The sequence below is a fragment of the Rana temporaria genome, chromosome 1, assembly GCF_905171775.1.
Source record: "Rana temporaria chromosome 1, aRanTem1.1, whole genome shotgun sequence".
In the NCBI taxonomy this organism is placed as follows: domain Eukaryota; kingdom Metazoa; phylum Chordata; class Amphibia; order Anura; family Ranidae; genus Rana; species Rana temporaria.
In genome coordinates, this window is record NC_053489.1 from 179,785,112 (window position 1) to 179,799,151 (window position 14,040).

Below are 14,040 nucleotides of genomic sequence, written 5' to 3' on the forward strand. Positions count from 1 at the left end.
GCACTCCCCATTTCTGGCAGAGTGTCTGAAAAACTTGTGGATGCAGAGACCACTCCCCCGGCCATAGAGTCTGGCGACTTAAGAAGTCCGCCTGTAGGTTGTCCACTCCGGGAATGAATATAGCCGATATGTAGGGCACATGGGCTTCTGCCCACAAGAGAATTAAGCTCACTTCTCTCTGAGCGGCTAGACTCTTGGTTCCCCCTTGGTGATTTATATACGCCACCGCCGTGGCATTGTCCGATTGTATTCTCACCGGGAACCCCTGTAGTTTGGACGTCCAAGCCCTGAGGGCCAGTCGAGCAGCTCTGAGCTCCAAGATATTGATGGGCAACTGCTTCTCTGCCGCTGCCCAAGTGCCCTGGCGAGTGCAACCATCCAAAATTGCTCCCCAGCCCATCAGGCTGGCGTCTGTGGTTACTATCTTCCAGGTCACAGGACTGAAAGTCTTTCCCTTCAGGAGATTCTGAGGGTTTAACCACCAAGATAGACCTTGTCGCACCCTTGGTGAGAGTGGCAAAGGAATATCTAAGGCTTGAGGCCTCTTGCTCCATACTGACAGGATGGCTGCCTGCAGGATGCGAGTGTGGCTTTGAGCGTATGGAACCGCCTCGAATGTGGCCACCATCTTGCCTAGTAGCCGCATACATAGGCGAACAGTTGGCCTTCTCTTGCTTAGAACTATTTGTATTAGCTTCTTGATGGCCTTGACCTTTAATAAGGGCAGAAACACCTTCTGTTGTTCTGTATCCAATCTCATACCGAGGTATTCCAGCTGCCTTGTGGGCAGGAATGCTGACTTGTCTCGATTTAGGACCCAGCCGAACCTTTCGAGGTACTGAACTGTGAGGGCCACTGCTCGCTCCAGGCCAGGAGACGAGTGGTCTACGACCAAGAGGTCGTCCAGGTAAGCCAGGACCGTGACCCCTTGGGTCCTTAGATTGGCTAGGATTGGAGCTAGGACCTTCGTGAATACCCGGGGGGCCGTAGCCAACCCGAAAGGAAGCGCCATAAATTGGAAATGACGTTGAGCCACCGAGAAGCGTAGAAATACTTGATGTGGCTGAAAAATTGGCACATGAAGGTAAGCATCTTTTATGTCTATGGACGCCATAAAGTCGTCCTTCTGGAGCACGGCGACAGCTGACCGAATAGTTTCCATCCGGAATGAGCGGACCCTTAGGTACGCATTTACTCCCTTTAAGTCCAAAATTGGCCTGACATCGCCGTTGGGCTTTGGGATGATAAACAGGTTGGAGTAGAACCCCAATCCCTGTTCCCGGACTGGTACTTCTACTATGACCTTCTGGCATAGCAGATGATTCAATGCCGCTATCAATGCGGCTTTTTTCACAGGGTCGCCTGGTACTCTTGACTCCTGGTAATGAGGAGGAGGGATTTTTAGAAACTCTAGTCTGTAACCTGCGGCCACAGTAGACCGGACCCATTCGTCTGGGATGTTGGCTTCCCAGACCTCTGCAAAGAGGTGAAGCCTTCCCCCCACCCTCATGGGTGGGGGCGCCCCTTCATAAGGCAGACTTAGGGGCTGGCTTAGCTGGTTTGCGATACCAAGGCTTCTTGCCGCCAGAGGCCTGTCCCTGCGATTTGCTGTTAAAGTTTGATCGTACAGGAGGCCGTCGGTACTGCCTGGAATTTGAGGGCCCCGGAGCCGGAGAAAGCTGCCTTTTAAACGTAGGCCCCCGAAACTTCTTTTTGACTGGTAAAAGCGTACTCTTACCACTCGAAATAGTCTGAATGTATTTATCCAGATCTTTTCCGAAGAGTCGCCCTCCATGGAAGGGAAAACCTGCCAGAAGCTTTTTGCACGGGGGCTCGGCCGCCCAGTTTTTTAACCATAAGAGTCTTCTCATATACACTAAAAATAGTGATAAACGAGACGCCTGCTGAATAGAGTCCTTTATAGCATCCACCGCAAAGCATAGAGCTCTGGGTATATCAGATAGCTCCTCTGCCTGCTGGGCAGGGATGTCCTTAAGCATCTGTTTAGTCTGGTCCTTTAAAGCTTGACAGACTCCGATAGCAGCAACTGCTGGCTGTACCACTGCCCCTGCCGTAGCAAAGGAAGCTTTTAAAAGAGTTTCCAAACGTTTATCAACCGGGTCTTTAAACATTTGAATGTTTTCTACCGGGCAAGTTAGTGATTTATTCACACACGAGATGGCAGCATCCACAGCTGGGAGCGCCCATCTCTTGGCAAACTTCTCTTCCAGCGGGTAGATAACAGAAAATTTTTTAGGCGGCAGAAAAATTCTGTCTGGTCGTACCCAATCCTGGAAAATTAATTCCTCCAATAGAGGATGGACCGGAAAAACTGCGTTGTTCAAGGGCGCCTTTAAGGAGCCCAAAGAGGAAACTACCGGACCCCGGAGCTCCGGTAAAGGCAACTTAAATGCTGAGTGAACCATGTCTGTCAAAGACTGGACCCACAGACTCTCCGCTTGGGAGGCTGAGAATGGTTCTTCAACAGTAGATTCCTCAATTTCTGAACCCTCTGGATTCTCGTCCAGTAGGTCCTCCTGAAACTCTAATTCCCCCGGCGAGAGAATTTCAGCATCTGAGGATACAAATTTAGGCGAAGGGGATCTAGTCCGTTTCTTGCCTGGTAAAGACTTAGCGAACATAGCCGCCAATCTTTCCTCTAGCCCTCCCAAAGAGGCAGCTAGCATTTCCTCTGTGACAAACACAGGGTTGGGTGGATCTGGGCCAGCCGCCGCACCAGACCCCCCTATTGGCTCAACCAAGGCGGCCACAACTTGGCTACTAGGTGGGGAGAGTACTGGCATAGCCTGACTCGTGTCCTCAGAATCCGAGGGGGAGCCCTTTTGTTTTTTGGCATTTTTTGTCCCTTTTGATCCTGAGCCCTTGGGAGCCATAGTACAATACCGAGGTACCCCTGCATGCAACAACTGACTGTTTGCAGCTAGGAATAGTTAAGAGGTTTAGGGAACAGCAGGATTACTAGTGTCCAAAAACCCCTGGTGAGGCCGAGTATGTTTATTCAAAAAATAAAGGAAAAAATCTCTTTTTTTTTTTTTTTTTTTTAATATGATATTATGTTCCTTTAAAAAAAAAATGTATATATATATTCTTTTTTTTTTTTTTTTATAACATACGGCCCCACCAGATCTCTTTTCCGGCCTCCAACCTGCTGCAAAGGGGAATTTTTGGCTTGATAGAAAGAAAATAGGCCAAGCCTAGGATGTACTACCCCTTTCCTGCCACCGGGGGTCACCGGAGTGCCGCTCTGCGTCCCCTCTCCTCCAGCATCAGCTCAGACTGAGCCATGAATGCAGCCTGTCTGTTCTTAACAGACGCGAAGGTACGCCTCTTCCTGCGCTCTCCCCGCCCCCTCCTCCCGAACGGCGCGAAACCGTCTATTTTGGCGTGCCCGCGCTCGCGCGCGCGCCTGTCAGGAAGGAGAGAGACACATGGAGACGCGCGCCAGGCGCTACAGAGGCAGGGAGAGAGGATCGTGCCGACGGCTGCAGGGCGGCAAATTCGAACCCCCGGACAGGTAGGCACATAACAGAGACCTAAGGACTCAGTTTTTTGCCCAGAATAGGATTCAAAAAGATGACCCTATCTGACCAGCAGGGCAGCAGGTAGCCAGCAAAGATTCACTTGGACAGGGGGACCAGAGATGGGGGGGGGGAAATCAGACCATCCTGTCTACACACAGACATAGTGACCAAGGTGCCTATGCAAAGCATACTCAGGCTACCCCCCCTTTTTGATCACCCCTGGGGAGCCCGCTGTCGAACCAAGTTCCGCAGGCTCCCCACTTACCTGCTCCATGCCGCAGGACGTTTGCAAGCAAACACAGTCCAATCTTCTCCCATCTCCGTGGGTAGTGTAGTAGACCATCAGGCACTGGGGTCCTAGAAGGAACCGCTGTCCTGGACCTATATAGCACCCCGGCAAACAGGATACTTTTGGCTTTGAAAAAAAAGCTCCAAGTCCTGGGCCCAGGGTCCAGCCCTCCGGAGAGGGCATTATAGGCAAAACCCCATGGATTTTGGGGCCCGGGTACTGTCCACTTCGGCACTGAGGCACTCTGGACAGATCCGGTTAGCCTGCCAAAATCCTAAGGATATGGAGGCAAGCTATTCCGTGACCAACACCTAAGACACTGGCGAAAAAACTGAGGTACTCCTCCTATGGGAGGGGGTTATATAGGGAGGGGCACTTCCTGTTTGAGATTGCCAGTGTCCATCACCTGAAGGTACTCCATATAACCCACATAGTAAATATGCCGATCTGTGTCCCGTGATGTACGAGAAAGAAAAATCTACTGCTCTCAGCCGCCTCAATCTACAAATTCCTTTTCTTTTGCTGCTGTGAACAGACTTCCTGTTAAAGGGTGGCTATGATCATTCTATATGGCACACTTTGTGTAGTACTTTAGCCACCCTCTCTCCTGTGGTGAACTAGAAACAATGGGATTTATAGTGGGCATAGAGCTGTGGACAGGACAGCAACTAGCATACACTGCGCTTTCCAAAAGAACGGAAGCAAAAAAAAGGGGGAAAAGGAGAAGTTGGGGACCTCTTAGGCCTCGTACACACGACGGGACATGTCCGATGAAAACGGTCCGCAGACCGCTTTCATCGGACATGTCCGCTGGCGGATTTTGGTCTGATGGCTGTACACACCATCAGACCAAATTTCCCGCGGACAGCGAACGCAGTGACATGGCCGCGCCAATGACGCGGTGACGTGCGCGACCCTGGAAGGTCAATGCTTCCACAAATGCGTCGAATCACTTCGACGCATGCGAGGGCTTTCGGCCGAGCGGACATGTCCCGGTGAGTCGTACAGACCACCGAACATGTCCGGACAGACAGGCTTCCAGCGGACATGTTTCTTAGCATGCTAAGAAACATTTGTCCGCTGGAAACCTGTCCGATCCGCCGGAAAATTGTCCGGTCGGCCGTACAGACGACTGAACATGTCCGCGGAAACTGGTCCGCGGACCAGTTTCAGCAGACATGTTCGGTCGTGTGTACGAGGCCTTAGCGTATGTTACAGGGAGGCAGAAAACCATAACAAATTTCATGTATATATTTTTTGGGGAGAACAAGGATATTGTTTAGCAGCTCTTTGAAATTACACCAGGAGCTTTAAAAATGAAAAAGATGAGTAATTTTGCTGCACAGGATGACATTCAAATAGCAAAATGTGCTGAAAGGCACTCCCCATGATTAAATTCACAGTGACTCTGCAGCTCCTACTTACCTTATAACCATCTCTATGTTCTTTACTTTCTGGCAGTAAGTTAAAAGCACCTGCAGAATTTTATGAGCTTCTGCTGTTTGGTTTTGAGCTTTGAGAACAACTGCTTTTCTGTAAATAGAAAAAAATAATAATTTGGTCCACAGAAAGGTTTTCTTACATACCAGGAAAGATTATGTGCCTGGGGCTCACAACTATTAGATAAATCACAAGCCGGATATGTGAACAAGAAAAGGTAAAAAAGTCATCTAAAAAGATGATACCCAACAGTCCTATGTACTATATCACATTTACAGTATGGTCTATGGGGAGCCTCATTAGAAGTGAACGCTTAACCGCTTTAGCCCCTAGACCATTTTGGTGGTTAAAAACCAAGCCACTTTTTGCGATTCGGCACTGCGTTGCTTTAACTGACAATTGTGCGGCCGTGCAACGTGGCTCCCAAACAAAATTTACATATTTTTTTCCCCACAAATAGAGCTTTTTTTTGGTGGTATTTGATCACCTCTGCAATTTTTATTTTTTACAAAAAAAAGGAGCGACAATTTTGAAAAAAAAAATATATATTTTTTTTAATTTTTGCTATAATAAATATCCCCCCCAAAAAAAAAAAAAAAAATTATATATATATTATATATATATATAATATATATATATATATATATATATATATATATATATATATATATATATATATATATATATATATATATATATATATATATATATATATATATATATAAAAACATTTCCACAGTTTAGGCCGATACGTATTCTTCTACATATTTTTGGTTTAAAAAAAAAAAAAAAAATCGTTTATTGATTGGTTTGCGCAAAAGTTAGAGCGTCTACAAAATAGGGGACCGTTTTATGGCATTTTTATTAATACTTTTTTTTTTTTTTTTTACTAGTTATGTCGGCAATCAGCGATTTTTATCGTGACTGCAACATTATGGCGGACACATCAGACACTTTTGACACCATTTTGGGACCATTGTCATTTTTACAGCAATCAGTGCTATAAAAATGCACTGATTACTGTAAAAATGACACTGGCCGTGAAGGGGTTAACCACCAGGTGGCGCTGCAGGGGTTAAGTGTTCCCTATTAAGTGATTCTTATGTTAGGGGTGTGGCTACACGTCACTGATGACCATTCCCGATCACGGGCATTTCCCTGTTCTGCTCTTGCTGACAGCAATCGCGGGACTCCCGGGAACATAGAGTTCCCGGGACCCGCGGCCGCACTCGCAAGGCATGCCCCCGCTGGGCGGCAGATTTAAATGGACGTACCTGTACACCATCTGCCTGCCGTGCCATTCTGTTGATGTAAATAGGCGTGCAGCGGTTGGCAAGTGGTTACCGTATTTATCAGCGTATACCACGCACTTTTTCCCCCTTAAAATCAGGGTGTAAATCGTGGGTGCGCAATATACGCCGATACCCGCGCTGTGTTTGAACGCCGCCGCCGACATATATCGAGCGCAGTACACTCGGGTACTCGGCCAGGCTCGGTTCCGCTCGCGGTCATGCCCTGTGCCGCCTCCTAGCCTTTATGCGAGAGGAGCCGAGCGTGCCCGAGTGTACTGCGCTCGGTATATGTCGGCGGCAGCGTTCAAACACATCACGGGAAGCGGGGATCGGCTCAAAAACAGCGCGGGAGAAGCGGAGAGGACACCACCAAGGACTCAGACAGACGCTGGACCGGACAAGACACCGACGAGGGGCATTCAAACTAAGTATTTTCTTTTTTTTCCTGAAATTTACCTCCTATAGCGCGCCGGTGCGCGCTATAGGAAGATAAATACGGTAAGTAATAGTAATGGAGGGGACAGCACTATTCATTTTATCTGACCAAAATTTGCATAGCTAGAATAGGATAGACAAGCTGCCCCTCAAACCTGTATAATCCTTCCACACTGTCAAGAGCAGTAATTCCTGTCACAAGCGATTCGGTCAGGTGATACTTCCCATCATTCATAGCTCGATTAAACTGGATTTTCTGATCAAACAACATCCAAAGCTGGAAGAGAACAAGTTAAACACAATATAGTTGGCAATCAAATAAGTACAATGGGCTTAAAGTTGTTGTAAACAATTTTTTTCTTCTAAAAACATACATGTTATACCTACCTGCTCTGTGCAATCAGACTGCACAGAGCAGGGTCTGCTTGATATGGGGGCACACCAGTGGCCCACTCCCATGCCATGCTATGTGCGTCCATAAACACAGAATGCGGCTCAGCCCCACCCCTTTCTCACAGGAATTGACTGACAACAGCAGGAGCCAATGGTTTCCGCTGCTGCCTCTGTGTCCCGAGAGGAGTAGACCAGAAACCAACAACGCATACAGCAGTGCAATTGGACTCGGGTAAATATTTAGGGAGTCCAATTCCCGTCAGCTACTGAAACTCCAGGCCAAGAGCTCTTTATGTGCTGAGCACATGAACTTTGGTTGCCCATTAAGGTATACGTGCAGCGTGTGTGTTAAAGCCCACCTTTTGCCGTCGCACACATGTACTGGGTGGTCATAAAAGAGTTAAAGAAATTGAAGAGAAAAAAGAAAGTACATCAGCTAATGGCAATTTGGATAAGGAGAGCAGAGGTGTCAAACAAAATGTGCATCCAACAGTCATATGATTTGCATTTTATTAGACAAGATATAATCCATGCAGTTACAATATATTCATTTTTATGTTAAAAGATTCAAGTTTAAAAGGGATAAGTTTACCTTTGTAAAAAAGAGAAGTGTATTTATTTGTTTACTTGGAGCCACAATCAGCAGATTGTAGGTGCAATGCAAGCTGTCTGCTCGTACCTCGTATGGGCAGGAAGTTACACAATGACATCAATGAACTGCCAAGAGCACTCATCAGCGTCCAGGTAGCTCATTGAGAACAACAAGCCAACAGCCACAAAGGCTGTAGGTACTTGTAGTTCTACCATTCACAGAACGCTGAATATGAAAATGTGACAGGGGTGTGGGGAAAGAACCTCCGGCTCGCTGCGACAACAAGGGCCTGGGGTGTTACATAATACAAAAAAGGTGAGCTTATAGAATTCTAGCCATAGTAAAGGTTTAAAAATAAATAAAAAATGTCAATTTGTGTTGTGATTCCTCTGTCCCATTGGAGAATTTTTTCTTCATATTCCTGCCTCAGAGGCACACAAGTACTAAGGGGTCTCTCTCTCTAAACTATTAAAGTTTTGCATTTACAGTCATGGCTGAAATTGTTGGCACCCCAGAATTTTTCCAGAAAATCAAGTATTTCTCACAGAAAAGTATTGCAGTAACACATGTTTTGCTATACATATGATTATTCCTGTTGTGTGTATTAGAACAAAACAAAAAAAGGGAGGAAAAAAAAAGCAAATTGGACATAATGTCACACAAAACTCCAAAAATGGGCTGGTCAAAATTCTGGGCACCCTTTCAAAATTGTGGATAAATAAGATTGTTTCAAGCATGTGATGCTCCTTTAAACTCACCTGGGGCAAGTAACAGGTGTGGGCAATATAAAAATCACACCTGAAAGCAAATAAAAAGGAGAGAAGTTCACTTAGTCTTTGCATTGCGTGTGCCACACTAAGCATGGACAACAGAAAGAGGAGAAGAGACCTGTCTGAGGACTTGAGAACCAAAATTGTGGAAAAATATCAATAATCTCAAGGTTACAAGTCCATCCCCAGAGATCTAGATTTGCCTTTGTCCACAGTGCGCAACATTATCAAGAAGTTTGCAACCCATGGCACTGTAGCTGATCTCTCTGGGCGTGGATGAAAGAGAAAAATTGATGAAAGGTTGCAATGCAGGACAAGTTCCAAAGAAATTCAAGCTGTCCTGCAGGCTCAGGGAGCATCAGTATCAGCGACAACTATCCGTCGACATTTAAATGAAACAAAACGCTATGGCAGGACACCCAGGAGGACCTCACTGCTGACACAGAGACATAAAAAAGCAAGACTACAGTTTGCCAAAATGTACTTGAGTAAGCCAAAATCCTTCTGGGAAAACGTCTTGTTGACAAATGAGACCAAGATAGAGCTTTTTGGTAAAGCACATCAATCTACTGTTTACCGAAAATGGAATGAGGCCTACAAAGAAAAAAACACAGTACCTACAGTGAAATATGGTGGAGGTTCAATGATGTTTTGGGGTTGTTTTGCTGCCTCTGGCACTGGGTGCCTTGAATGTGTGCAAGGCATTATGAAATCTGAGGATTACTAAAGCTTTTTGAGTCGCACTGTAGAGCCCAGTGTCAGAAAGCTGGGTTTGCGTCCGAGATCTTGGGTCTTCCAGCAGGACAATGACCACAAATATACGTCAAAGAGCACCCAGAAATTAATGGCAACAAAGAGCTGGAGAGTTCTAAAGTGGCCAGCAATGAGTCCAGATCTAAATGCCATTGAACACCTGTGGAGAGATCTTAAAATTGCTGTTGGGAAAAGGCGCCCTTCCAATAAGAGAGACCTGGAGCAGTTTTCAAAGGAAGAGTGGTCCAAAATTCCAGGTGAGAGGTGTAAGAAGCTCATTGATGGTTATAGGAAGCGACTGATTTCAGTTATTTTTTCCAAAGGGTGTGCAACCAAATATTAAGTTAAGGGTGCCAAGAATTTTGACCAGCCCATTTTTGGAGTTTTGTGTGACATTATGTCCAATTTGCTTTTTTTGCTCCTTTTTTTGTTATACACACAAAGGGAATAAACATGTGTATAGCAAAACGTGTTATTGCAATACTTTTCTGTGAGAAATACTTGATTTGCTGGAAAAATTTCTGGGGGTGCCAACAATTTCGGCCACGACTGTACATACAACTTAAATGCAGTTTTCGAAGGTACAGATATTTTTAGATATACAACATTTTATTTTAGATCAGTCAATTGAAGTTTCTCCAATAATCAGCTAACAGTGATGAACAGACTAAAATAAACAATCACTGTGCTTACCTTTGCATGCTGGCAGCCAGGGGGAAATCTCTCCTTTAAATGTTTCAAGATTTCAGAAGCAGCAGAAAAACAGCCCTGTAAATGTAAGCAACTATACTTAGTTATACATTAGCATTGAACTTGTCTGTGAAATATGCCAAAAGTGTTTGGTTATGTTTTTTCACCAAGTGCAAAATATAGAACTTTAAACATTTTCTTTGATTCCATTGAGGGACAGAGCTTTATGGTAATAAGCAACCAACCAATCCTATAGGAGAACGGACACTAGGCACATCAAAATTGAGGGCCAGCACCCTAGAGGTTATAAGTCCTCCCATTTCATACCTAGTTGTAGCAAGCGTCCAAAAAAAGGGAGGGAGGGGGTGCCGAGCCCCCCAATGGATTCAGAGAAAATAGAATGAACATCGCTGTAAAATCCTTTTCTCAATCAACCAATGAGGGACACGGGTTTATGGCCTTAAGTAACCAAGGGATGTCCAAAAGTTAATCATTGTTTGCAGAGCTTTTTCGCCAAAACTAGAATATGCAGAGACCAATACATTAACCTAGAAAAACTTGGAGAACATACAAATAGAAAACCATGTTGCAGCCTTACAGATAAGAGACACACGTGCCTAATGACAAAAGGCGCAAAAAGCACTCACTACTTTAGTGGGGTGGGCTTTAACTGCGATCGCAACAGCTCAAATTCGCAATAGAATTTGCAGCAGTGTGAACTTAATAACCCAGATTCACAAAGCACTTACGCCGATGTATAACAAGTTACGCAGACATAAGTGCGCCAGACCCACAAACTAATATGCACCTAAAAACAGGCTACACCGCGCCGACGTAGCTTGCTACGCGAGATGCGCGCAAGTTGTACGTCCGGCGTAAAGTTATTCCCCATAAAGGAGATGCAACCCAGCAACAGACATGCTCAGGTCTGCACCAGGGAACACAAGCCGGCGTATTGTGCGTTGGACGTGTGTCTGGCTGGGCATACGTTATGTTCACGGCGTACGCAGGGATCCGGCGTAGCTTAGGCAGTTGTGTCGGCGTGGTTATGAGCAGGCCCAGGGGGGTGTGCTGTGCATGCGTCCACGTCACAGTTCGTGATACGTACCTGTCTGGCGCTCGGCCCATCATTTGCATGGGGTCACGCCTCATTTGCATGGGGTTTTTTCATGCAATCTGCTGATTGTATACACACACACACACACACCAAGCTTAACAAGTCCCTATAAATTATCATTCATTTATTCAAAGAAGTCAAACAAGGATGAAACTTCAAAGCAGTTAGATAGCCAGGTCCCACCCATCTTAAGACAGGGCTTGACAAATTTGCTTAGAGAATCTAGGAGCCAGCTAAAAAAGTTAGGAGACAGTTTTTAAATCGGCTGTTCAGCGCCCAGAACTGCATGTCCGGTGCGTCAGGCAATAAGAATTGCTCGGGTCTGGTGCCAAGCGAAAAAAGACCAAAAAGTAAAAAAAAATAAGGTGGCACTGATGAGGCTGCTCTGATGGGCACTGATAGGCTGCACTGATTAGATAGCAACGATAGGTACTGATAGGCGGCACTGATAGGCGATATTGATGAGGCTGCGCTGATGTATCCTATCGGTGCCCATAAGTGCCACCTAGTCAGTGCAGCCTATCAATGCTTATCAGCGCAGCCTCATCAGTGTCACCTGTCAGTGCCCATTAGTGCCGCCTGTCAGTGCTGCCTGTCCGTTCCACCTCAGTGCCCATATCAGTGCCACCTCATCAGTGCCCATCAGCGCAGCCTTATCACAAGATGTAGATCTCCACTCCTCCCAAGACCTCTTGCTCTCTAGCTCCTTTATTACCACCTTCCATGCTTACCTCCAGGACTTCTCCAGAGCCTCTCCCATCCTCTGAACTCCCTACCCAGCCTGCCTTTAGGCGATCCCTAAAAACTCACTTATTCAGGGAAGCCTACCCTACCTCCACCTAAAAACTGTACCTGAACCACCTCCATCAGCCACCCTCCCCCCCCCCCGCCACAGCTATTACCTTTTCTATCACCTCCCACTTCTTTTAGATTGTAAGCTCCATGAGCACAGCCCTCCTGTATTGAAATTGTACTGTCCCCCGTCTACATTGCAAAGTGCTGGTGCTATATAAACCCTGTATAATAATAATGATGTAGATTGGGGGGGTGGTGTATGGTGTTGCTAGTAATAGCCGTCAGTTTCCAATGCCGATTGCTGGAACACAATATAAAATAATAATACATATACATTTTTATGTAAATATAGGCACAGATATGTTTTGCAAAAGCTAAATTATACTTCTAATGTTTACTTAGTGATTGTAGGGAGACCTTCCATCAAGATCCAGGCTGGAAGGAGGACATCCCGCTGCTGGCATGTTGTATAGAGATCTATGGTGATCTAATATAACACACTGCTTTAATGAGCCCTCCGTATAAGAAGCCGTCAGTGTGTAGATACCTTTGCATGGGGAGAGGGTGATGGCTGCACGCTTCATGCTCTCCATCCTCCAGCACCATCCTATCCCTGTTGTCCCTTCATCTACAACCGCTATACACTTCTGGCATCTCCACACAAAGCCGCATAGGATGCCCGAAACCAGCTGACCACAGCAGCGGTCATGTGATCGAACTCGGCGGGGTGGGGATTAGCACTGAGGGAAGGCAGTATGGGCGGGCAGTGAGAGCAAGCCGCTCATCACAGCACTGTCCACCAGAGGGCACCAGTTCGAAGATGGAACGTGTATCCCGCTCCAGCAGGCCGCAAAAGCCACGGCCTCAATTAATTGGCTAGCCCTACGCTAGTCCGCGCAACTGCTGCAGTGTAATCCAGGTGCCAGGATGCAATTTCCAGTCGCCATTGCGACCTGGCGCCTGGGTTTTGTCGAGCTCTGTCTTAAGAAATATGAAATTGTATTAGAAGCCCTCAGCTGATCAGAGCATGCTTTTATCTTGTGTTGTGTTGCTCTCCCTGCATGCGTGTATAATAAATACATGTACTTTTCGATTGGCTTCAGAAGTCCAAATTTTACGGAGACCCCAAGAGTCAAAGAAAGATGATAGGTTCAAGTATGAAACTCACCTGCTCAGCATGGAGTTCTGCAAGATGACACAAAACTACAGCAAAGGGCTCAGTATTGTTCTGCTGGACAGTCACATTAACAGCATCCAGGCTGTTCATAGTAAGGAGCATCTGTGCCTGCTGCAATGCCATGGTGCTGTAACACAGAGAGATAATATCACCTTCAAGGCTTATTGTACTCTGCCTGCCATTGCTATCCAATAGTTCTATACCATGGATCACTTGCCTTGATTAAGTATGCAGATCAAGTGGTTTGACTTTACCTTCTCCATGCTTACACCAGGTCAATAAGTATTGAAGTCAGATACAGCCAGGCAACTAGCAACCAAGAGGATAAAAGGGAAGAATGTGGATGTAATGGACAAAGTCTGACTGAAATTCAGTAAATGAATTCCACAATTTAGTCCCCTATTCTGGAGTTTACATAGTGGTCCAAAAAATATGTTTTGACTATTCAAAAAAAAATAAAAAAAAATTATATTCTATATATACACTCGAGTATAAGCCGACCCGAATAAGCCAAGGCACCTAATTTTATTTTACTACAAAAAAAAAATGGGAAAACTTATTGACTCGAGTATAAGCCTAGGGTGTCCATCTGCATGCCTCACTGTGTCCATTACTAGACTGACATTTAAAATGGGAGTCTATGGAAGGGGTGCCTGGCTTTGAAGAAAAAATAAATAAATAATAAAATCGGTGCTTCCCAGCGGTAGGTCCCCCAGACAAAAAAAACGTTGCACACTTGTAGAGGAGAAATGGGG

The 14,040-nt window shown here is 45.8% G+C and overlaps 1 protein-coding gene across 1 annotated transcript in view; it reads right to left on the reverse strand.

The window, feature by feature from the left end:
* Positions 1 to 14,040, reverse strand: part of ANAPC5 (anaphase promoting complex subunit 5) — a 54,988-nt gene that overhangs the window by 14,774 nt on the left and 26,174 nt on the right. The window contains exons 11-14 of the mRNA XM_040346856.1: positions 13,277 to 13,412; positions 10,200 to 10,274; positions 7,154 to 7,275; positions 5,257 to 5,364 (exon numbers count right to left, since the gene is read on the reverse strand). Coding sequence (XP_040202790.1) covers positions 5,257 to 5,364; positions 7,154 to 7,275; positions 10,200 to 10,274; positions 13,277 to 13,412 — 441 coding nt within the window. The remainder of the gene's footprint in view (positions 1 to 5,256; positions 5,365 to 7,153; positions 7,276 to 10,199; positions 10,275 to 13,276; positions 13,413 to 14,040) is intronic.